The sequence below is a fragment of the Poromitra crassiceps genome (assembly GCF_964638095.1).
Source record: "Poromitra crassiceps genome assembly, chromosome: 12".
Lineage (NCBI taxonomy): Eukaryota > Metazoa > Chordata > Actinopteri > Beryciformes > Melamphaidae > Poromitra > Poromitra crassiceps.
The window spans coordinates 12,421,395-12,443,657 of record NC_139632.1 but is presented as its reverse complement, the minus strand read 5'-3'; the positions used below and the strand labels follow the sequence as shown (position 1 = coordinate 12,443,657).

At 43.6% G+C, this 22,263-nt stretch overlaps 2 protein-coding genes across 2 annotated transcripts; one reads left to right on the top strand and one right to left on the bottom strand.

Annotated features, from left to right (window-relative positions):
* Window positions 1-303: 303 nt before the first annotated feature.
* On the bottom strand, window positions 304-8,415 carry kng1 (kininogen 1; the record flags this gene model as incomplete). The annotated part of the gene is made up of 8 exons (XM_083647210.1): window positions 304-594; window positions 1,634-1,732; window positions 1,865-1,975; window positions 3,100-3,269; window positions 4,959-5,034; window positions 7,316-7,432; window positions 8,037-8,165; window positions 8,350-8,415. 8 exons carry the CDS (start codon window positions 8,413-8,415, stop codon window positions 304-306), a joined length of 1,059 nt encoding a protein of 352 aa, XP_083503336.1.
* A 3,998-nt stretch (window positions 8,416-12,413) lies between these two features.
* lamp3 (lysosomal associated membrane protein 3) lies at window positions 12,414-21,913 on the top strand. Its single transcript, XM_083647791.1, has 7 exons — window positions 12,414-12,583; window positions 14,912-15,028; window positions 17,106-17,188; window positions 18,369-18,494; window positions 19,548-19,620; window positions 19,957-20,127; window positions 21,542-21,913. The coding sequence occupies exons 1-7, from the start codon at window positions 12,526-12,528 to the stop codon at window positions 21,679-21,681; spliced, it is 768 nt and encodes a 255-aa protein (XP_083503917.1). The 5' UTR covers window positions 12,414-12,525; the 3' UTR covers window positions 21,682-21,913.
* The last annotated feature ends 350 nt before the right edge of the window (window positions 21,914-22,263 follow it).

Genomic DNA, 22,263 nt, shown 5'->3' with positions numbered 1-22,263 from the left:
AAATCATAGATGCAGAGCTCTGCGACCATTCAGTGCTTTTATCCCAGTGCTTTTTGAAGAATTTCAGGGCCCAAAAATGGGTTGCGGGGGAGCCTCAATATAAATAATTTTGATAAACTGGGGGTTTCAGCAGAAACATCTCCAAAATCTTTGAGATGGGTTAAATAGGCCTAAATATCCCAGACTGGTGTTTGACTAACTTGGTGGGTGAATTTAGGTAGACTGGCTTACATGATAATACCCCCCCCCCCCCCCCCCACTACTCTCTTTTTAAAATTGTGAACAAGTGTAAAAAGCACTGCTCTATCCCAGCAGGTCCAGATCACTGAAGGTGCCTGGCAGGCTGGAGGGCAACACTGGGTCTGCAGGCGCAGTGTGCTGGACCGGGCTGAACAACTTCCAGGGCTTGGACGGGCAGTGGAACGGGCTGTCAGCCACAACAACCGGCTTGGCTGCCGCCTCCTCCTCGGAAGACTCCTCCTTGGCTGCGGCAGTGGGAGGGGAGGGGACGTCGACCTGTGGAAGTTGTTGGAAGTCGTCGTCGATGAGGTTCCGGAGCGGAGACCAGCCGGGGGGACGACGCCTGGTAAACATCTGAGAAGGGAAGAACAGTTATGCGAGTGAGTGGGTAGATTATGAACAGGATAGGTTGCTCCTAACCTCACGTCACCAGGTTCTCTCAAAGGAGAAGAGCCTGGTGCCCAACAATAGTGGCAGTCAGCGGTCTTCCCCTCTAAGACCCGCCCCCCAGTGGTGTTTCTGGCGATGTTTTCCCCATAGAAAGATGGTTCATGGTGTTAGTTCATTTTATTTTTGTAGCTACATAGCTGTATATATGGTGCTTTCGATGTAGAAGAGACAGTCTGGCTTGAGAGACAAAGGTCGCCCCAAACAGCTCATAAAGCACAATCCAAGTATTTTGTAGCCAAACGATGACACTTTGGGACCAAAAGTTACCTTGTAATCTCACACCAGAGACCAAAGCATTGTCAATGGAGTCACCTGATAGGAGTAGCCTAAATAATGATGGACCAAACGGACCAAAACCCCCAAATCTTAAGCAGAGGTTTTCAAAGTGGGAGGCGGGCCTTCCCAGGGGGGCTCCAAGCAGTTTCAGGGGAGGCTCAGTGAGTGGAAGTGAAAAAATATGACATTAGTTATCAAAAGGAGATCTCCTAGAGTAGCCTAAATGTGTGTGATTTGGTTAAACATAGTTCGGAGATACAGTAGTTTTGGGAATTTTTACTGTTTTTCCCCCTTTCCCAGAGTCGGAAACAAATAAATGCCTTTAGACAGACCTTCTTTATGTATTTGGTATAGTCTGAAGTATTGAAACAGCAATATCAGGCTATCTTGGCTTAATTGTTGAGTGTCTATGGGATCAAATAATGTAATCATGATCCGACCGATAGACATCCAGGAATTGAGTGAGGGGGGGCTCCTTATTCCAAACTTTGTCTGGGGGGAGGCCCACAGTCTCAGACTTTGAAAACCCCTGCTGTAAAGGGATCAATAAAATGTAATGGGGGTGGTTATCAATGGTAAACTGCACTGCTAGCAAATGAAGTGCAAGCTATATGCTGCCTCTTCTTAATTTGACATTTTGACTATTGAGTGAAAAGTAGGTTTTTACCACTGGAGGCAGTGCGCCTGGTCCACATTCTACATTGGCCTCTAGGTTCTCATATCTCCACGGTGCTACGTCCACTGTAGAGTTACAGTTCACCAGCTCCTACACACACACACACACACACACACACACACACACACACACACACATACAGAGAGGTACACCAAGTCAATTAAAAGTTTGGTCACTGCATCAGCGATGGTAGTGTGAGGGGTGTTAGGTGTGCAGGCCCACCACATCCTCCTTGTTAGGGACACACAGGTCGTGGAGCTCAGAGTGCTCTGCCTTGGAGCAGGTGCTCTTCCTCATGTCGAAGCTCAGCTTGTACCGGAACCCTGCCACCACCTGCAGGCCAGGGAGGGAACGCATGGAAAGAGATTTGTTTCTTCTTCATTTGAACCTTTATTTTTTTGTCACCCAAGTTTTTTCTTCAATAAATCCATCCCCTTGGGGAATGGTTGGGAGGTGTACAAGAAGTCATGTCCTACTCTCCCCCATCTGTCCCAAGTCTCTACATGTCCTACTTCCCCATCTGTCCCAAGTCTCTACATGTCCTACTCTCCCCCATCTGTCCCAAGTCTCTACATGTCCTACTCTCCCACATCTGTCCCAAGTCTCTACATGTCCTACTCCCACATCTGTCCCAAGTCTCTACATGTCCTACTCTCCCACATCTGTCCCAAGTCTCTACATGTCCTACTCTCCCCCATCTGTCCCAAGTCTCTACATGTCCTACTCTCCCCCATCTGTCCCAAGTCTCTACATGTCCTACTCTCCCCCATCTGTCCCAAGTCTCTACATGTCCTACTCTCCCACATCTGTCCCAAGTCTCTACATGTCCTACTCTCACATCTGTCCCAAGTCTCTACATGTCCTACTCTCCCCCATCTGTCCCAAGTCTCTACATGTCCTACTCTCCCCCATCTGTCCCAAGTCTCTACATGTCCTACTCTCCCCCATCTGTCCCAAGTCTCTACATGTCCTACTCTCCCCCATCTGTCCCAAGTCTCTATATTCCGTTTGATCCGTTTATAAGTACACAACTTCTGCATGTCACCACCCCTTCTGCATGAAGGGCAGACTCTGGATTGGTTCTGCAGTTCAGTTTTTAGCTGCGACCAGCAGCTCTATAACATAAGTCACTCTGTCGGTCCACAAAAGGTTCACCACTCTTGAGTTTTCGCCGTAGGAGGCTGAAATTTGGCATGGAGGTGAAGTGTTTGTGTTCATGCCAATTGGCTAAAAGGGGGGGGGGGCTGATTTTCAAAATGGAGGGAGGCAGAGTAGGGTGGGCTGCCCCTGCCATTCTGCATTTCAGAAATTTGCATATGTGGTCGTGAATTCGCTCTTGTTTTTTTTCTTCTTCTTGTTATTTTAACTCTAAAATAATTTCCATCCAGTTTTAAACTTGTAAAAAGTTCTCAGTCTCTAGTTGAGCGAAGCTTTTAGAGACTAAGAACAGAGTGTACCTGTCTGGTGGCTCGGCCGACATCGTTCAGGGTGAACAGGTGACTGGAGTTGGAGATAGAGTTAAACTTGGCGATGGACTTGCTGAGAGGAACCTTCAGGTCTTCAGAGTTCTCATCAATCACCTGAGGACAGCCCAGACAGTGAGCTCGCTCTGGGACAATGACATCAGCTAGAGAGACAGACAGACAAACAGAGACCGTGAGAGAGAGAGAGAGAGAGTTGTGGGTGGGAAGAAGTGAAAGAGAGACATTGAAGCAGAGAGGAGGTGAGAGAGCAGAAGAGAGAAGATGGTAACTCTCCAGGGGGGAATAGTCCATATAACTCCCACAAATTGCAACAAAAACCAACTCAATGGATTTGGTGTCCTCAATATATTCTGAATGAGAGAGAAAGAAGTCCTGCGGGATTGTATGATGGGAAAGTCTTCGAAAATCACCTGAATTTGATCCTACCCAAACCATGCCCTCTTTGAACTTTGAACTACTCATACTTTAACCTAGAAACTCCATTCAAACTTTCAACTGGTCGCCACTTTTAGTACTTTATTATTATTACAGTGTTCAGCTTTTTGATATCTTTTGTACTTTTTGAGAAATCGCAGTTTAGGTTTTCTACTCTTTTTTTTTACTTAAAGTCGAGCTGAACCCAAAAATGACTTTTCTTTTCTTTTAGTTCAAATACCTGGGTATGCAGTGAACCTATTTAATAATGTATGCGAACAAAATCACAACAATCTAATTTCTTTAGTTTTTCACACTTTTTCACATCAAAAGTTCATTTTTCAAGATTTCATTGATAACAGTAATGTACAGTTTGCTAACATCACCTAGTAGCCTACTATCAAATTTCTACCCCATTTCAACCAATCATATCACGACATGCAGCTGTCAATCAAATCTTCATTTCTGGATAATTTTCTCTTGTCTCTCATTGTTAGAAACATGAACAAAAACAAAAACTATAATCTCTAAGAATGCAAAGAAATGTAACTGGCTCGTTAAAACGCGCATTCCAGGCACATCGTATTTACAGCAGCGATAATGGCGCGCGCATCCGAGAGCTTGCTTGTCAGGGGTCACACTTCGGAGATTCCAGGCCGACGTGCTGCACTCTCCACACGAAGACAGCTGGCTGCCTGCGGCTCGCTGAGCTCCACTCCTCCCGTCAAAAGGCTCTTCCCGAGGGGAGCGCCACAACACACTGAATCCCACTCGATTTGGAGGCGGAACACGCCAGGATTGGCCAAAGCCCAATCCAGTCCCCAGAATTGTCAAATAAAATCATCGACATGATACTATGACCCGCCTCTCAACCTGTCATCTTAGACAAACTATGTTTTCAGTCTGAAACTGACTCATTATGCACGTGACGAACAGGTTCAGTTCGACTTTAAAGTTTCTGAGCTACAGAGCACCTTCAGCCTTTAAGTGCTGATGCTGCATTCAGCTGACGTATTAACATTGACACTAAAAGTAACATACTATATACAGTATATGACATTCTTCAGCAGTCCTGGCCTGGCCGATGCACACAGGTGCTAGCGTACTTTAATATACAGGGATTTATTCCACCAGTAGCATTGAAATTAGTTACAAAACATGTTGAAAACAGGGTAGGGAAAACACAGAAGCTACAGTATTTTCCGTAGGCGTTCTCTTGGCAGACAGTTAGGCAAACAGATTAAAGTCTAGAGCAAACCACGGCCTTCTGTGCTCACTGGGATGAGTTAATGTTGTGCTCTCCCTGTCCGCACATAGTGTTGATATTACACGTCTTCATTCCCTTCGCTTATTCCCTTATTCAAAATATTTGAGTGAAGTTGTCTTGACCTTGGATTGGGTGTCTTGTCTTCACTTACCCAGCTGGCAGTGAACCTCTGTAGTCTCTGTTTCTGCCCCTGCTATGGAGACTGTGGCGTCGCACGGACAGGGATCCTGTGGGAACAGGGCAGGTGTTATGGTAATATGGTTTTTATTAAGTTTCAAGTTTATTGTCATACAATGCAAAACATCTGTTACCTGCAATGGAAATCTTATACTCAGAGCCCACTCAACTTCAACCGTAGTAAAAACATAATGAAAGGAATATCAATAAGGAATATTACGATCCTCTCCATAACTTTGCTCAACCTACTAGAACTAGGTTAAGACTGCACTAACTTAACATGTTGGCGGCTCCAAATGGCACTCCCCCTCCGTTTGCGCGTTCACGTGGAGGGTTCAGCATATAGACGCTTTTCACAGAATTGTCAGCCTGTCTGCTGTGATGTTTTTGGAGATGTCCTGTACTAGAAAACACTGCAACAGGAAGTGAGCTGGGGTTCAATTTAGAATGTTTTTGTTGTCAAGTTAAAACAGTCTATAGAGAGCCAAAGTCGACGTCACTTCCTGCTTCAACATGCGCACCAGAGACCTTTCATCCGCCATTTATTTTTCCATAGACATTTCGTAAGATGCTTATAAAAATAGTTTGACTTAGTCAAACAAAAACGATTCAGCTATATTTAGAATCAGGAGAGACCATAGAACATTTCTGTCATGGAATTTTTCCATATATCATACATATACCGGTATATCTTTTCAGATATCATGTGGCATTATGTTATGTTATTATATGCTTTCATAATCATGCAGCATTTAAATGTGACGGAAATCTATTCATTCACAATTAAAGATGACTCGAAGATGTTGACTTTCCAAAGATGAAAGGTTTATTAACCAGCTTGTTGACCATCAATCACAAGAGGATGGATCAGAGTCAAAATGTAGCCCCCCACTCCTTCATCAGCACAGTTATAGTATGCATGTTAACCACAAAGCACTAAGCACATACCACACATGTTGCCTCCACCTGAGGTCAAACAGGCACCAGCTTAGATCTGGCAGGTGTCTTTAATCAAACGATCGTCATAGGCAGACTTGAAACTGTCTACTATGCGCTTTTCCATGATACTGTGTCGAGATGCCAATAACACCTTTTAACCACACAGTCTCGATAATCTCTGCTTAACAGATGTCCATTTCAATCGGACCAAAACTTAAAAACAAAAAAACAAAACAAAAAAGAAAAACATTGAATTTTTATTTATTTAATCTGCAATATTTTTTTCGTTTTGGTCCGAGTGAAATGTTCCATGGTCTCTCCTGTTTCTAAATATAGCTGAATCGTTTGGTTTGACGTAAAACTATTTTTATACGCATTTCATGAAATGTCTATCTGTTGCGCATGCTGAAGCAGGAAGTGACGTCAAACCAATCAGCACGGAGTGTAAGTGGACTGTAAAACCCTCCAACAGAGATCTTGTTGCACTGATGCAGACTCGAACGTTGGCTAGCAGGAAGTGCACCGGCTGCAACACGAGACTGGAGGAAACACCAGACAAAATGTTAAGTTCCGTCCTTCTACTTTCTCAAGTATTTTTGATCATTCACACACACCTTTGTTTTCCTTGCACTGACTTTGCAGCCTCAAACGAAATCACAGAATGTGTCAAATTTGCCAAAACACTTTTCAGGCGTCTGGAATGAATCCAGTGCAAAATCAATCAAGATACATGATACAAAAGAAATGATGAGACTTACTATTAGCAAGTAAGTCTCATCTCATGGCCTGTGGTCACCATCAAAGGAGCTCGCCCGTCTGATTTTGGGGGCAGATCTCTCTCTGCTTTGTTCAGCTCAGCAGCCATGGTCAACCCTAGCCTGGGTAAACCCAGCCGCCACGTGACCTGCTCTCAGACCTGCTCTCAGTCACTACCTTGTGACTGTAAGCAGGGTAAGCCTGAGAGCAGGTCACTGGGGGCTGGGTTTACCCAGGCTAGGTCAACCCAGACATACCTGAGGCCTTTCGACTGACCAGGAGGGCTACGCTCTAAACAGACAATCCCTGACAGAGGTCATGCCCCACAAGCGTTGAGTGATGTCATACCCACTGATGACGTGGCATGAGTTGACATGAATTTGGTCACACACACAAAGTGCGCACAAATTGACCACGCGCAGCCCTGAGCCACAGCGGCAACTGTGGCTCAAGAGGTAGAGTGGGTCATCCTACTAATCAGACCCTCTTATAGACGCATCAGCCGCCAGTGGCCACGCTGTTAAAACAAGCTGTGGAGTCTAATAACGGTTGGAATGAGCTTTTAGAAAAGTAGAATAATCACTTTTCCTAAAAACAAATATCATGATTGTGAATTAATCATTTCAAATGTTTTACCTTCGGCCCATCAGGCAGATAGTCACACTCTTTCCAGGCTTTGCCGCCCCCTGCTGGACAGTTGCTTCTCCTGCTGCTGAAGTGTACCGAGTACACAGTGTGTGAGGCATTCTCCGACTGGAGAGAGATATATGCGCACACACACACACACACACACACACACACACACGCAATCACAGTGCACCAGGGGTCAAAGTATCTCAACATATTTTCCAAGTATCTCTTTGTAATCTTCCCACAGCTTGTGTTCCATTAGTTTCATCACATTTCCAACGACAGCTCTGTCCTATTGAGTGTAGAGCGAAACACTGAAACTATTCAGTTTGGAAGTATATACAAGTAAATAAATGTATCCAGACATTGTGCAAATTTTTTTGCCAAGCCAATGAAGAAATAGGACTGAAAAACACTATTGCAAAGTGCTCCATGTGCACTATTATAGTTTACAGTGTATTTTTCTTTGAGACGCCAGGAACCCTTCACCATAAAATAAGATGCAATGAAAGAACCTGGGATATTTCCGAGTAAGAAGAAGAAGAAGGGGAAAAATGATTCAAAATGTCTCACTATAGTACCTCAAGGAAGTAGGTAGAACACATTATCAGTAATTGTTGTTTTTTTGCTGTGAGACAATATAGCCGAAGTGCGTAAAAGAGGTGAAGACTTATAAACTAGATTTTGCAGTTCGAACAAATGATGTACTGAAAGAAAATCTATTCACCTTGCCGGCTGAGAGTATCTGATAGAGGGCCAGCTTGTTTCCGACCACCACCTTCTCGTTGAACTTGTCCAGAGCATTGCTGACGGCCCCGGCTACGACGGGGTCATCGCAGAAGACCAGAACGCCCGGCTGGTCCCAGGACACCAAAAGAGGAACCTCAGTTAAAAGAAAGCAACAAACTACAAAGGAGACAAAGAGACCAACATACTGACATAACATCCACTTTCAAGCCGTCGCAAAGGATTTCAAGTTGTACGCAGCCGGACTTTCAGACCAGAAAGAATGCTAGAGGCTCTGACTTTTGGATCCATACCTGTCCCACGACCCGGCTGTGGAGACACAGCAGGCCCAGCAGCACACATAGCCCCACTCTCCTCATGGTGCGGTCCGCCTGGAGGTTCTGCTTGGCTCTGCTCTGCCGCTACAGAGGCATGGAGGAGGCTGTTACAGTCATTGTGAGTGCGTATGTCATGTCTAGGTCTTTGGCGCCTCACTCTGCCTGTTGAGCTACACATGGAATGTCCTGTAGGGTGGTGATTTGCAACCGTTTTCATATCAAGGACACTTTGGGGCCGCGGACCCCTATTTACTGAGATTCTGCGTCTCGGACGCAAATCTAAGAATATTTTTTTTATCAGCTATGATTTTGTGCAGAACTCCATGACTATCTGTATTGTGGGTAGAGAGATAACAGTGAAACTATGATCAAAACAGTCATCCTTCTACATTCTCTAACTGTGTCACCTTCTTGTAAATGAAGTACTAGTGAAATTTAACAATTCATCAATTTGCTTGGGACCCTCTGGAACCTCGCCAAGGACCCCTGTGGTCCCTCGACCCCATGTTGAGAACCATTGCTAGGGAATGTTATTTTGGCTGCTGTTGCCTTCGTTTTATACACACTGTGTGTGGTCATTTATGTCTGTTTTATTGACCTGGCTGCAACAGTAACTGGATAATGAAGTTGGTTTGAAGCAGTGCCTTGCTCTACCCATCGAGTTAAAACACACACAGAAATCTAAATTTGTGTCGCCCTGCCATCAATCTAGCACTGAACACACAGAAAAGTTGTGCAGAGATGTACTTACGGTGTTAGTGTAATTTAGTAATGAAGTTGTCGCTTACATTTTCCAAAGGAGGAGGCCTGCTGTCGCTTCTCTGACGGTGGACTGGCTGCTAATCGTGCTCGGGGACAAAATGGACTCGCCTCCACACAGGGACGAACCACTGGTCCTGGACTGGACTGATGGCCAAGTTCCCCTCATGCTATTGGTTCAAATCCTGAGAAGCAACGGATGACACAGAGGTAGACAAATACAGCGGGGGCAGGGGGGCAGAGTGGACACACACACACACACACACACTCACACACACACACTCATACGCTCAGTCGCTCAAACGACTTGCCGGGTAAAAACAGTGTAAATGTTTGCTCTCCTTCCTGTCAAATCAATAAATCAGTTCGAGAGAGACACAAGTCCAAAGGGAATATGAGGATAATATGTATTAATATCTCTCCTTATGCTGAGACACTATGGATGAGCAAACAGTTTCTCTCTCTCTCTCACACACACACACACACACACACACACACACACACACACACACACGTTACAGCTTTACACAGTAGCCAAGTAGTAAAGTAGCCTTGAGCAGCACTGATACAGAAAATGTTTTTCGAGCAGTGGTGGGTAGAGTACTGAAAATCTATACTCCAGTAAACCTACAATTACTCCCATAAAAAATTACTCAAGTAAAAGTGAAAATGCACCTGGTTAATAAATTAATCTAAGTACAAGTTATTTTCCATTTTACTGTTTTTGTTCTTTTCTTTTCTTTTTTTAGAGTGTGCAGGCCAGTGCAAAATAATGGGGGGGGGGGGGGGGGGGGCTGGTGAGAGTGGTGCCTCCCAACTAAGGCCATGTTCAGACTAGGAGGCCAAATCTGATTTGTGAACTTTAGTGACCTATTAATGACTTTATCCAGATTGGTTTTATGAGTCTGGACGCTCCAAGTCTGATTTGTGCCACTTGTCCCAAACCACATATGGAGGTAGTTTCCAATCTGCTTCAAATGTGCTTTTGACTGATGTGTCTTCAGTGCGGACGCGCAGATCCACCAAATCCGATTTGAACGTCACTCGCAACTCGTCATCGAATCCTTCTGCGCAGGAAAACCACGTCACCAACGTACGTATTTACTGACGCCCACGTCGTTACCATAGCAACCCATGCAGATAGGCTGTTTAGGTCTGGACACACAGATCCGACTTGAAAATCAGATTTGTGGCAGTGCGGACACACTCCCAAATCAGATTTGGGAAACCAATCAAGATAATGAATTTATCAGCAAATCAGATTTGCCTGTAATGTGAACATGGCCTAAGTGGCACTTGGTCTCGCGCACCGCTCCAATTAGCCACCATGCGCTGCGCTCAAAGTTCAAATTGTTTGAACTTTGACCTATTTACCGCTGACCTTTCTCCACTCTACCTCACGATGAGAGAGGAGAAGATATCATCTGGAGGCTGCTTAATCAAACAAATAAGGATCGCCCATATAATTGGCTTAGTGGCTCAAAAATAGACTCGAGTAAAAGTACAGTTCAAGGCCTACTCGTTCCTTAAAGGGGGGAAAAAACACTTTTTACTCGTGTTACTTTTGTAATGCGCTACTACCCTGGTTTCGAGGCCACTGTGTGTGTGTGTGTGTGTGTGTGTGTGTGTGTGTGTGTGTGTGTGTGTGTGTGTGGGGCTAGCTGTGTGTGTTTTGTGTGTTTTAACTGGTACTTTGTCCCCGAGGACCTTTAGCCACTGATGCATCCGAGCCACACTCTGATTCATCCTCAGCTCACTGCCATCTGTGTGAGGAGGTGAAAGGAGTTCAGGTGTTACAGTCACACTGTGTCAACACTGGATTCGCTTTGTCGTCGTGCCGTTACAAGAAGAATACAACAGGTTTTTGCAGGATTGATCTGTTGGTTGCCCAGGATACACTAGACAACTTTGAAAATCCTTAACAGATTATGAAAAGACTGGGAGTATACACTAACCTATTGGTTCCTGAGCTGAGCCAGAAAGCAAAGCTCTCGATCTACAGTCAGTCTTCATCCTAACCCTCACCTACCTTTGGTCATGAAGGATGGGTCATGACTGAAAGGACGAGCTCATCATGGATACAAGTGGTTGAAATGGTTTTCCTCAGGAGGGTGGCTGGCATCTCCCTTAGGGAGAAGGTGAGAACCTCAGTCACCTGTGTGAGGGACTCAGACTAGATCCGCTGCTCCTTCACAGACAAAGGAGTCAGTTGAGGTGGTTCGGGCATCTAGTAAGGATGCCTCCTGGTCGCCTCCCCAGGGAGGTTTTCCAGGGCACGTCCAGCTGGGAGTTGGCCACGGGGCAGAGCGAGGACCAGTTGGAGTGATACATCTCCACGCTGGCCTGGGAACGCCTTGGGATCCCCCAGCCAGAGCTGCTTAATGTGGCCATGGTAAGTCTGTCAGCAGGTATGTCTGTCAGCAGTAAGCTGCTGTCTGCCTGTCTGTCAGCAGTTAGCTGCTGCCTGTCTGTCAGCAGTTAGCTGCTGCCTGTCTGTCAGCCAGCGTTTAGCTGCTGTCTGTCTGCCTGTCTGTCAGCAGTTAGCTGCTGTCTGTCTGCCTGTCTGTCAGCAGTTAGCTGCTGCCTGTCTGTCTGTCAGCAGTTAGCTGCTGCCTGTCTGTCAGCCAGCGTTTAGCTGCTGTCTGTCTGCCTGTCTGTCAGCAGTTAGCTGCTGTCTGTCTGTCAGCAGTTAGCTGCTGTCTGCCTGTCTGTTTGTCTGCCTGTCTGTGAGCAGTTAGCTGTGTCTCTCTGTCTGTCAGTCAGCATTTAACTGCTGTCTGTCAGCAGTTAGCTGCTGTCTGTCTGTCTGCTTGTCTGTCAGCAGTTAGCTGCTGTCTGTCAGCAGTTAGCTGCTGGCTGTCTGTTTGCTGACCTCCCGCTCACCTTTTCAGCAGAGGAAACACGTCTGGGTCAAAGTTCAAAGGTCACCATCAGCAGCAGATGTTTGTTGACGTTTAAGGAACCTACCGTCTTATCACCCAATCTCCATCTCATCCATAAGAGCTGGAGATTATGTAACTAAAACAAGAGTACCCCCCCTTCCTCGCACTACGATGGAAAACATGACTTGCCCATCACAAACGTTTGCGGCTGTTTGGCTGATATGAAGTCAGCATCAATAGCTGTCAATACAGCCCATGCATACATACCGCCCCGCGCCTTCCCCTGATAGCCCCGCCTTTTCCTGATAGCAGACTTCCCCTAGACTCATTTAGAGGTTTAGCAGATGAAACCGTTTCACATTCACACCCCTTTGCTCAGGACGGCCTGACAAACCACGACTCTGCAGCATCTCTGCTGCTCCATTTTTAACTCTGTTATTCTATTCTACTCTACTCTACTCTACTCTACTCTATTCTATTCTACTCTATTCTATTCTATTCTATTGGCAGGATGACAGAGGGTCACAGAGGTGGATGGTCTCTTTTCTTCTTGGCTGCTATTATTCTGGGTGAGTTTAATATCCTGACGCTTAAAAAAAATCTCAATTCGTCTTCATTAACGAAGGTAAAAGTATCAATTGTTTGTTCTGCCTGTGTTCAAATCATTCTATACAGTATGTCTAAGTAACTTTTTACAGAGGGCCTCTGCTACTTTTTGCTGCTATTTTTATCAGATAATTTCCAGGCAATTAAATTGCAGTGAAATTAAACTCTTTCTATTCCTCATCATTATGCTGCTAAAGCAATTTATTTATTTTTCAAGAGTGATGTTTCCCTCATGTGAACCCAGGGCGCGAATGAGTCTGTATTGGCAACGGACTACTGTCTTTTGTGAGTGTGCGTGTGTGTTGTGGTTTCCTCTCCCACACAGAGATAGCTGTTTACTGACACCTCCAGTCGTTTCCACCCACACCAACGCTTCACACACACACACACACACACACACACACACACACACACACACACACACACACACACACACACACACACACAAAAGACAGTACTCCGTTGCCAATACAGACTAATTTGCGCCCTGGGTTGGTTCAGATGAGGGAAACATCACTCTTGAAAAATAAATAAATGGCTTTAGCACCATAATGATGAGGAATAGAAAGAGTTTAATTTCACTGCAAATTAATTGCCTAGAAATTATCCCATAAAAATAGCAGCAAAAAGTGGCAGAGGCCCTCTGTAAAAAGTTACTTCGACATATATATTTCATAGGCTCAAACATTCGGCTTGGTACGCTACGTGACAACACACACAAGCCTGACCACACACACGCACACACATACACAAAGCTGAACATAGGCTATATACACGCATGTGGTTTTCTGTCTGGAAGAAGAAAGAGCGTCTTTGCTCAAAGCTTTTGTCTGTCTTTGTCACTGAAGTGGGTCAACATGCTGGAAGGGATTTTTCCATCGGCCTTTCTCTCCTTCCTAAATCCTATGAAAGCTTTTGCTCTGGAAGAACAGCGCCCTCCATCAGTGATTCCCAACCAGGGCTACGTGTACCCCTAGGGGTACTTGAGCAGCTTGCAGGGGGTACTTGGAAAGATTTGGGATTTATTTCCAAAATGATGGGGGGGAATCATTTCAAAAGTAATTTCTTAAGCCCATTGTTTAAATGGCATGCAACTAGTTCTCCCCAACAGGTGTCAACTGTTACATTACTGATAAATGGCTCAAAAACGTCCAGTTGCTGTCGCACCAGATTCAACAACAACCCAAAACCATTATGCCTCCGGCCTGGCTATTGCCGACGCAGGCATAAAAAAGGAGGGCGTGCCCACACACCAGCAGTTCAGTGAAAAATATATTTTGTATGGATTTACTTGTACATCTGCATATTACACTAAAAGTTATAGAACAAATTTAGGAGCATCATCAACAGGCATGAGTGAGGGGGTGCTATTGACATGGCAAAACAGCCCCATTTGGTACACAAGACAAAAAAGGTTGGGAACCACTGCTCTAACAGTTTTGTGCTGTGAACCAATCCAGCAGATCTCCCTCCATATCTGACCCGATAGCACACACTGTAACATGCAGTGTAGAAGCTGCTGATTTGTTCACACTAATGCCTAAAAATGAATGTGGTAATGATTTATTGCTATTGGATATGCTACTCATAGCATCAATAAGCAGTGTCACTTTGTGTTGAAAAGTGGTGGAGACATAAGGCCTCAGATAAAGAAATAAAAAATAAACGGTCATTAAGATATCAAACAACAGTCACACTGTGGTCTAACTTGTAGGGTGACCAGTCAGGTGTGAGGTCACCACTGAGTTGAGATACATTTTCCACAGATCACCACTTGGGCCGTTTAACACGTGCGCACAGTGTGACATGAAACTCACACCTCTGCCTGTGCCGTGCAGCAGAAGCAGAATACACCCAACAGACTTAATTTTTTTCAGATAACACCTCCCTTCATATGCCAATTTAGGCAATGTAATGGTGGGTCGGTAATAAATGAGGTCAGAGTAGATGATTACAGCAAGAACAAATTTGCATAACTTTGCATCAAAAGGGCATACAGGCTACTACGGAGTTGACAATACAAAAAAAAACAGTATAAAACACACAACGTCGGCTGCACAAGTACAGCCATGCATATGCATCACGTCCACAGCTGCAACACCATGTCAATCGAATGCCAATATCACATCTACTGTAGAAAGCACCAGGGCAGCCCAGCCATAACAATATCCAATATCACTGCCCTAAAATATGACAAAGTAGAAACAACAGAAGGAATAACTCAAAAAGTGGTGGGGACATGTCCCCAGTGTAAATGACACCTATGGTGACGGTCTCCTCCTCTCCACCAGGCTCCAGCCTCTCCAGTGATGGCAGCTCCGTCCAGGCTGCCTCCGACTCTGACCAGCCCAGTGAGAGTGTCCTCTACCGGCCGGTCCTGCAGCCCTCTGAGGCCCTCCCTCTCTCAAGTACGCACACTCTTATACGGCGACTTTCCATTTCATCAAAAGCACCAGTTGATTTTAAACTGTGCCCCAGAAAGAACCACAAACATCACAATTTCAGCTGGGACCTCTGAGAAAAGGCAAAAGTGCAAATCAAGGTTTGTAGCCAGTGTGCAGATTTGACAGGAGAGCCAAAACACCACATACTAAGCACAATATTTACGCTTTTTGTACCAGATTCAGCATTACTATAAAAAAAAATACTGCTACAGTGTATGGCGAATTGTATATTTTAACCTTTTTTTCTTTTCTTTTTTAAAGACTAGAATGCCCATGGCAGTCATTTTTACCTTTTTGAAATATATTATATGCAATAACTTTGTTGAATTAAAAAATACAATGCTGGTGGTACCTGACTTTTCCTAAAAGAGAACACATGCTAGTCCACACAGGTGAGAAACAATATCTTTGCTCAGTCTGTGGTAAATGCTTTGGTCAGAAAGCACACTTGAAGTCACACATGATAGTCCACACAGCAGAGAAACAATTTAATTGCTCAGACTATGGTAAAGGTTTTGGTCATAAAAGAGAGACATGATAGTCAGCACAGGCGAGAAACAATTGAGTGAGTGAGTGAGTGAGTGAGTGAGTGAGTGAGTGAGTGAGTGAATGAGTGAACCATTCCGAACACGGCTAATGAGTCACATGAAAGCGAAACAAAGACCTAAGACACGTGTTTGTGTGTGAGATGTATATAACCTAGTAATGTATAATATAGTTAATAGTGAATATGAAGTATTGTCCCTATAAAGAAATTGCCAATAGACAAAATATCAAATGTCTTCTTGTTGTTTAGTTTTTAATTGTTCCTCTATTCAATTTCTGAATACAGGATAATGACAGAAAATTAGGAAATGTAAACTGAAGAATGAGAATAAATATCTGTAAATCACATTTTTATGGAGTTACTTAGGCTATTGTTTGGGGAAAATAGAGCGGTCACAAAGCAAGTTATCAGAACCATGGACAGCGCTCTGACACCTGGTAACAGACAGTCAAAGTATTTAAGCTGCACCTGAGAGCAGAGGACCTGTCTATTTCACTGTGGTTCTGAAATGACCACTGACTTTAACATGTTTAACACGGCGATCATTTTTACCTTTTTGAAATGTATATGTGCAATAACTTTTTTGAATAAAAAAAAGATACAATGCTAGTGGTACATGACTTTCCTTAAAAATGTCTGCATTTTAATTTCTAATAGTTTTTTATATGAATGACATAAAAGGCAAAGAAAATATTTTTTTTAACCTAGAACCCGAATAATCATTTTGGCCTCACTGAATTTCCTAGGGTTCTAGGCCTATTCTTTTAGCCTATATTTTCACATTTTGGTGGGTGTTTTAAAGATATCTTAACACAATGAATGCAAAGTAAGCAACAATTACACTTCAATCAACACTGAAATATAAAAGAAGCTCGGAATGAATATCTTATCTGGATGTAATGCTCAGCAACTTTCACCAAGGCCTTTACAATTGTGGTGGAACACATCAAATTGATTATACTTTTTTTTATTCAAAACTTTTAATAAACCTTTTTCGTTAAACTATAGATATTAGCAACTACTTTTGATATTAACATAATATTACATTCTACATCTTACATCTAATATTGACCTAGAATAGTAATGAATAGGATAATGCTTTGATCATGCTGCTATGCTAGTATTATTTACTACAGCATCCATTTCCAGGTGACCTAAGTGCTGTTAGAATCCTCTACCCACAATGTTTGTTTAGTGTCAAAGGGGCATAAGTACAGTTACGCCCTTTTGGCAGCAAACAAACCCCTACGTTTAGTGTTACAGCTTTCTTGTTTTGTTTAATTAAAAGTTCTGGGTCGTGATTTTAGTTGTGTCCTTTTGGCACTGAAGATCTTTCAATTGCTATCTGCCCAAAAGTGCACTAGGCTCTAAGCCCCCAAAATGCAAGCGAGAGATGATGCTAACCTGTGTGTGTGTGTGTGTGTGTGTGTGTGTGTGTGTGTCTGTGTGTCTGTGTGTCTGTGTGTCTGTGTGTCTGTGTGTGTCTGTGTACAGGAACCTACACCTTGGATTCCCTTGACGGGAAACCCTGCCTCAAAGCCACCATGGGAGTATTATACATCGTCATCGAGAAGAAGGTTAGATGTTGTCTCTGACTCAGCGCTCTGTGTGTGTGTGTGTGTGTGTGTGTGTGTGTGTGTGTGTGTGTGTGTGTGTGTGTGTGTGTGTGTGTGCGCATGTGCGTGTGCGCGTGTGCGTGCGTGTGTGTGTGTGTGTTTTGGGGGTGTCAGGGCGTGGCACTGTGTTGTATGTATCTGGGTAATGTGCTTGCATTTCAGCACTTTTTGTGTTTGTCTCAGCAGCTCTTTAGAATGTGTTAGGAGGTGGTTTTACTGGACAAACAGGCAGCCAACAGGTCTCATCAGTTGTATCAGTCAGTGGTTCTCAACGTGGAGACCGGGGACCGCCATGGGTCCTTTAGAGAGGGTTCCAGGGGGTCCCCAGCTGATTGATGAATTGTTAAACTTACTTAATTTACAAGAAGGTAACACAATTAGAGAATGTAGAAGAATGGAAAAATGAATGTTTTGATCATAGTTTCACTGTTATCTCTCTACCTATAATACAATACAGATAAATGGGACCCCCATTTATATGAGACGATATCCCATTTGTGGCCAACATGTGGACTAAATTAGGGGTCCTTGATATGAAAAAGGTTGAGTGGTGCACCATATTAATTCCATATACAGAATAAAATGATCTCATGCAAAATGGCTGATGTGGAAATTCAGTTAATATTTTTGTACATTTAAATTCATGGACGGCGCAGTGAGATGACTGAGCGGTTAGCACTGTTGCCTCACAGCAAGAAGGTCCCGGGTTCAAACCCCGGTCCGTCCCAGGTCCTTTCTGTGTGGAGTTTGCATGTTCGCCCCGTGTTCGGGTGCTCCGGTTTCCTCTCACCACCAAAATACATTTATGTTAGTGTAAATACTCCTGTGAGTGCCCCTGACCAAGGTACTGGCAAAACGAACTGGAGCCCACTGCTCCTAGTTCTAGGAAGGTTCCTAAGTAGAGGATGGGTCAAATGCAGAGGATAAATCTCCCCATGGGGATAAATAAAGGATAACTTAACTTTTAAGATCATGTGTTATCAGTGAGGATGACTATAGTGTCTGCCGTTGTCATGTGGACAGAAATCAGGATGACCTTTTCTTTCTATTTTACATTGATGAAGAAAAGAGGTAAACAGGAAAAACAAAACACTCATATACAGTATAACCTAATATCTATCTCCCCCTGCTGTGGGTTCAGAAGTACTGGTATTTCGACGTGGACCCCACCAGGGTGAAGACCAGCGGCTACTGTGGAAAGGAGAAGGCTGTCCTCTCTCTCACCCTGCCAGACAACGCAGCCAGCCTGCAGTTCACCTTCAGAAAGGTACAAACCATTTCAAAAACATTTTGTGCATATTCCTGCTGTGAGACAGAAGCAAAATGATCCAACCGCTTGTTGTTGAAATCCCATCTTTCTTTAATAAGCATCTATTTCAATGTGTTTGGTGTGCGGGTGGCAAAATGGGGATGCAGAATGGTCCAAACTCGCAAAGGTGGAATGTGGCTCATAGAAGCAGCCTATCAGCAGGCTGGCTGCTGGTTTCTTGAAGCATGTTGAACTAAGGACGATGCAAGGAACAAATGGCAAATAGTCAAATTGTTAAGATTTGCGTAAATATACCAAAGATCGCTAGGCTACACATGTACAATTTGATACCCTGAACATTTTCATAGATTTCAGTAAATTACAAAAATGGTGCTGATTTCTCGTAAAATGCGTTGTTCTCCATATCTGCTCAACTGACCATAATAGAATTGGAGAAAGAAAATTGCTTGCACATGTCTAAACAATAGGAATTAGTGCTAAGGAAAACATCAACTGTTCAGATCATCGTGTAATCAATGATATTGTGTAAAGAAAAACAACGAAACTGCAGTTTATTGTCAAAAGTATTTTTATTCAAGAGCATTCTCATACAGACAATTTACATGTATTATATGAAAGCTCAGGTCTTACAAATATTAACAGCAATAACAGACACAAAAGGGGGAAGAAATTAAGATAAATGAAGGAATAGACAAAAATTCAACGCATAGCAAAGCAAATAGAATACCCACCCCGCCCCAACCCACATCTGCTCAGGATAGTATCAATTAAATGCATAAACTACCACACATCTATCTCACTAAGAAAGAGAGTAAAAGGGTTCAGTTTATTAAATTCTGTTTCTCTCTCAATTAAAACCGTATCTTCTCTAAGTGCAAGGTGTCTGTTAGTTCACTAAGTCACAGTGTGAAAGTTGGGGCCTCTTTCCTCTTCCAAATAGTTTTAAGAGAGAACTGAGAACGTTGCCCTTTTACTATCTATGACGAACACAGAAATCTGGATCTCTGAATGGTTTAACTGTTGATTCTCCTGCTCTGTTTCTATCCTCAGGAGAGGAATGTTTCCTACGTTACCGGGCTGACCGCTCACATCAATCCTCTGCCCGTCTGCAAAGGATGTCCCGGTAAGACCAAAAAGAGGTGTGTGTGTGTGTGTGTGTGTGTGTGTGTGTGTGTGTGTGTGTGTGTGTGTGTGTGTGTGTGTGTGTGTGTGTGTGTGTGTGTGTGTGTGTGTGTGTGTGTGTGTGTGTGTGTGTGTGTGTGTGTGTGTGTGTGTGTGTGTGTGTGTGTGTGTGTGTGTGTGTGTGTGTGTGTGTGTGTGTGTGTGTGTGTGTGTGTGTGTGTGTCTCTGTCTCTGTGTGTGTGTGTGTGTCTCTGTCTCTGTGTGTGTGTGTGGGGGGGGGGGGAAATATATGGTTATGTGATATTATACTGAGCTGAGAATGTCACCTTGCTCCCAGCTAAGCGTTACTCGGGTGGTGAGGTGACCAAGAAGCTGTTCAAGGCCAATTGTGGGCAAAGCTTCAAGTGCAACTCCCAGAGCGAGTTTGTGATGATGTCGGAGCTGAGGATCAAGCTGGTTCCTCTGCAGATACAGGCCTTCAGTGTGCCCAAGGGAAAGTATGGAAAAGGTGGGTTTACTGTAGCTCTGATGAAGTGCTAAATAAAAAAGGTGGCTAAACGCTATTCCGCTAATCAAACTATTGGTCAAGTGAGGCCAGGTTGGTTTACCCTCCAATACTTTGTGGCTAGATCTACAAACTCAGTGCATTTTTGTATTTGGTTAATGTAGGTTCACTCTGCTCAATTACAAGTGAATCAGGGCTTGTAAACAAAAGTCACATGACTCCCAAGTAGCTTGTTTATTGGACAGAGTTTCGGTGACCAGTCATCCTGTTAGGTTAGAGGTTTTATTGGCGGTAGATCAAACTAGAAAGGTGCAGTCAGAGTGCAGATCTCTGCCAGGTTCCGCTATACCTAACTATAACCTCACCTAACCTAAACCCAGCCTTATTGGGCACCGCTATGCCTAACTATAACCTCACCTAACCTAAACCCAGCCTTATTGGGCTCCGCTATGCCTAACTATAACCTTACCTAACCTAAACCCAGCATTATCAGGCTCCACTATGCCTCACTATAACCTCACCTAACCTAAACCCAGCCTTATCAGGCTCCGCTATGCCTAACTATAACCTCACCTAACCTAAACCCTGCGAAGTGCACTGCTACCACAAACCTTATCTGATGGGGGAACAGACTTAGACACAACACCTGTTACCACTGGCTCCCTGACAGCCAACATGACAGTCAGTCTAGGCTAAATCAAGTCTTACCTAGTCTGTTGCAGGCTATATTTTGGCCTTTGTCGTGGCTCAAAACTGACATCCATAGTAAAGTTTGGTCTCATGTTTGAACCGGAGCATCTGCAGATTAATTCATATACCCGATATTAGGGCTGGGCAATATAGCAAAAATATATATATAAAATATTTCACATCAGTCGATTTTTCAATTACCTATTTCTAATAAAGACTGCGAGAAAAAAACATTTTGAACCAGCTTATTTATCAAGGCACACAGGTAATCATTTTAATGTTAACACAACAATTAAAAACACAAATTGAGTGTTGCAGCTGTGTGATAGATATGCTCGTTTGGGAACTTTAAGATTTGTTTGAGTGTCACTCATAACACACTCCATTATCAAGGGACATATCGATATATATTGAACAATCTTCAACTATCAGATGTCAACATCCTTCTATTTCTACCCATAATCCCTAGCGTTTTGGGGTCATTTCATGTAGTTTATTGTAGTATTTTCTCACTCATCACAAAATGCACCACAGTTCCTGTTGAGGACTGACTCACATTTCCAGGGTCTCAGTCCTGTCTTTCACACCGCATGCTTCCCCTCAACAACCCTGACCCTCTTTGACTCTCTCCTCCTCCTCTCATCTTCAGAGGTTGACTCTCTCCTCCACCTCTTGTCTTCAGAGGTGGACCTTCTTTGACTCTCTCCTCCTCCTCTCTTCTCTTCAGAGGTGGAGTGCTGGGCCGACTTCAACAAGCGAGTCATCCCCATCATCGTGGGAGCTGTGGTGGTCGGCCTCATCTTGATCGCTGTGATCACCTTCCTCATCGTCAAAGACCGGCGCAGACAAGGCTACGAGAGCATGTGACCTCCTGAGGAGACCATGCAGGGAGAGACACAGAGTGGATATATAGTGATGCTCAAAGAAAGACGTCATATTCATGAACAGAAAATCCCCAACCTCCTCCCTCAGTTTATATTCTTATCTTGTTGAATTGAAGTTTTTACTCAAATCCATGAATGCTTTTTTTTGTATCTCTTTTTTTTGTAACTCTTAAGTTACAGTATCACATCCAGTGCTGTTTGTACTGATATCCTGATATCCTGTTTGGTGCATTTTGAATTCATATTAAAAAAAAGTGGGGGGAATATGACTATGAATCAATGAATGAAACAATGTAATATTATTTAACATGATTTATAATAATGACCATTGGATTTGATATGACAGGACAGCCACAGAATGACTCATAATAGCATATTAATAATAGCTTGTTTTTTTCCAGCTTTTCCCACATTTATTTCTACCCTACTTTTCTGATCAAACTGATTTTAAGCTATAGTTTAATTTAAATGTTTTTGAATCAAATGTGGCAGCAAGACATAACCAATAGCTTTTGATATTAGTTTCTCCAGAGTAAGAAACCAAACAACCAAGTGACACTGATGC

Bases quoted from the DNA above. Each gene is read 5' to 3' on its own strand.
- lamp3 (XM_083647791.1), top strand. From the start codon at position 12,526: ATGACAGAGGGTCACAGAGGTGGATGGTCTCTTTTCTTCTTGGCTGCT. The intron at 17,189-18,368 runs GTTAGATGTTGT...CTGTGGGTTCAG, and splicing joins ACATCGTCATCGAGAAGAAG to AAGTACTGGTATTTCGACGT. The intron at 19,621-19,956 runs GTAAGACCAAAA...CCTTGCTCCCAG, and splicing joins CGTCTGCAAAGGATGTCCCG to CTAAGCGTTACTCGGGTGGT.